The sequence below is a fragment of the Lytechinus variegatus genome, chromosome 9, assembly GCF_018143015.1.
Source record: "Lytechinus variegatus isolate NC3 chromosome 9, Lvar_3.0, whole genome shotgun sequence".
Taxonomy (NCBI): Eukaryota; Metazoa; Echinodermata; class Echinoidea; order Temnopleuroida; family Toxopneustidae; genus Lytechinus; species Lytechinus variegatus.
In genome coordinates this window covers 36,442,825-36,445,762 of record NC_054748.1, presented here as the reverse complement: position 1 = coordinate 36,445,762, position 2,938 = coordinate 36,442,825, and the positions used below count along the sequence as shown (strand labels likewise).

Below are 2,938 nucleotides of genomic sequence, written 5' to 3'. Positions count from 1 at the left end.
TGCTGGTCTTAGAATATAAATTAGCCTATAATTTTCATTTTGGTATGATAATTAAGGCTGCTGATTCGTATGACCTTCAAAACGTATATATTAAAACTTTCGAAAAGACAACAGAAGTGCCAGAAATTCGATGAAAATGTGTGTTCTACTTCTCCTTTGTGTATCTTGTGGGATGATGTTGAATTCAAGTGCAATGAAAATTCACTTGAGCATGGCGGAATACCAACTCCTAACATTCACTAATAATTTCGACACGGGAAATGTTTCTGAAATAAGAGGTACATACCAAGGAACGTAGAGGGCATCAACAAAGTGTTAACGCCCCCGAGTTCGTTAGAATACACCTCGGCTGTCTGAATAATGTCAAGAAAAACAGGAGGGCAGAGTGCCGTAGCGTTCCCACATGCAAAATTTAATGTTCAGTTAGGTGTATATATTTCTCCTAAATACCTGCTACCTTGAAATCAGCTCTCGAATTGTGCATTTTACAAGGGTTGATTCACATACCACGATACGCATTGGTACGCACAAGTGGAGAGAAATTTAGTGTCGGGTTGGGATTTGATCCCCGAAACTGCAATTTTTAGACACTCTATCACACCACACGTCCTTTACACTTAAACACTACATCATGTCCCATTCTTATTTGCAGTTGTTGGCTATCGACGGCGGGAGGGGCCATCTATGCATTCGTTGGACCTGCATTGGCCGTTATTGTTGTAAGTACTGATCACAAGTCTGTTGAATGATTAGTAACATTGGCGGCGGAAGCCAAAAAAATTAGGGGGGTATACCTGAAATTTTGTGATGGACACATGTAAAAAAAATTGACAAGCAAAAAAAAAAAAGTTATCAACTAAATTTTTTTTTTGGGGGGGGGACCGTCCCCCACCTCAAATTCTGGGGCGACCTGTCCGCTTCCGCCGCCTATGATTATTAATGGTATGAAATAACCTTTTTTTTCTTCAAAATGTACTTATATTCATCTTTTGTAAGATACATGTATTCCATTGACCATCAATGTAAATTACTGCTGTGTTTCACTTTTCTGATATGAAACAGATCAACACCATTCTGTTGGGCATCGTTCTTCGAGAAATCAGAAGAATCATCGATCGAGATATAACAAAAATCGAGGTGTCTAAAGCAAAGTAAGTACAGATTTATGTCGGTTTATCAATAAAATTGTCGTCGTCGTCCTCGTTATCATCACCATCGAGACCCTTGATCAACTGAAGTAAATAATTGTTCTACACAATATTCGTTAATATAATCATCACCACAATCACCTTCACTATCGCCATCATTATTATCATCATTGTCACCATCTTCATCATCACCATCGACAACCTCGATCAACTGCAGTATAATAAACCTACTTATTATTTGTAAATAATCATCATCACCGTCATCATCATCATCATCATAATTATCGTCATCATCACAATCATCGTCATTATCACCACCATAACCACCACTACCATCATTATCATCATCATCATCCTCACATCATAATCACTCATCAACATTCATCATGTTCATCCTATTTTCATCCAACCGGAAGTAACATATCTTTTTGATTTCAACCATGCGTTCTAGAACTACTGCGAAAACCCTCCTTGTCTTCATTCCTATCATGGGGGCGCCCTGGGTGTTTGGAGTTCTGGCTATCAACGGAGACACCCTCGTATTCGACTATCTCTTCACAGCATTGACGAGTTTCCAGGTGAGCAATCAGAAAGAGCTGTAAGCAACTACAACTCTTAAAAAAATCATTCGTAATTTCATCTTGTTTCATTTTTTGTTTAATTTTGATTCTTTCTACGATGGGACTTATGCTCACAAGAATTCACCGTTGACCCAAATTGTACTTCTCGTTCCTTTAAAACTAAAAGGCCTTATAATTGTTGTTTAAATATTTCGTAACAACTTAGTGATGAAAATAAGAAAATTGAACCTCATTGTGTATCTAAGGTCTTATACCCTTAATCTTTCCATAGTCAGCCATGCACAAGTTTAAACCGAATATAAATGCCGTGGTTCGCAATACGGGGCCAACTTCTTTTTGCAACAAACACTACATAATATTCTGTTGTCGTTTTACTATTTTCGGTAGATTTTGAAACTTTCATATGAATTTATATATATCAAATATCTTTCCAGGGCCTGATGATATTCTTGATCCACACTGTTGGAAATAAAGAGGTAAGGATCAATATTTATTATTTTCAAATCAATTTTCATCTTTACCGGATTTGTTTTTTAATAGAAAGTAACTGCGGTAACATTTAACGATATTTTTTTTTATTCAAACCGCCTCTCATTTAATTACACCTATAACGAAACATTAAATTTTCTTCCATTTTCTTCTGAATTTAGTTTCGCTCCAAGGTTTCCAAGAGACGGAAAGTTGATCCATTCTCAAACAGCAGAGGGCGCACTAATCCTTCAAGCAGCGGTGCCACCTCAACAACCGTGATTCCCATGAAATAAGAGAGCTACAAATCCAGTTCAATGCTACAGTTACGCCCCCGGGGGGGGGGGCACTTACATTGACGAGTGGATACCATGCGCGACCAAAAAACACGTAAAAAGGATGTCTTTTTCACGATAGGGCACATTACGTACGTAACGTGATAAGGGTGTCAAAAACACAAAAATAATGAAAAAAGGGTATCTATTTCGCTAGGAAAATTACGTGTTTAGGGTAGAATTTGAGGGGATGATAAAACAAAATTAAAATGTTTTATAAAGGATGTCCTTTTTGCCCCAACACTTCGTGTTTAGAGTCCGATTTGAGCGGCGCGAGGTGTAGAAGGTGGGGTCGTACTAAACCAAATAAGGTAAAGCCGACGACCAGAGGACCCGTAACAATAATTGAATTGTTTAGGGGTTCATTTCATGGAATATTTGCCAAGAGTATCGTTTTGTTTCCAAT

At 37.8% G+C, this 2,938-nt stretch overlaps 1 protein-coding gene across 1 annotated transcript; it reads left to right on the top strand.

The window, feature by feature from the left end:
* The first annotated feature begins 211 nt into the window (after positions 1-211).
* On the top strand, positions 212-2,479 carry LOC121422013 (adhesion G-protein coupled receptor D1-like). The gene is made up of 5 exons (XM_041616816.1): positions 212-294; positions 653-719; positions 1,063-1,151; positions 1,600-1,746; positions 2,380-2,479. The coding sequence occupies exons 1-5, from the start codon at positions 212-214 to the stop codon at positions 2,477-2,479; spliced, it is 486 nt and encodes a 161-aa protein (XP_041472750.1).
* Positions 2,480-2,938: the final 459 nt, after the last annotated feature.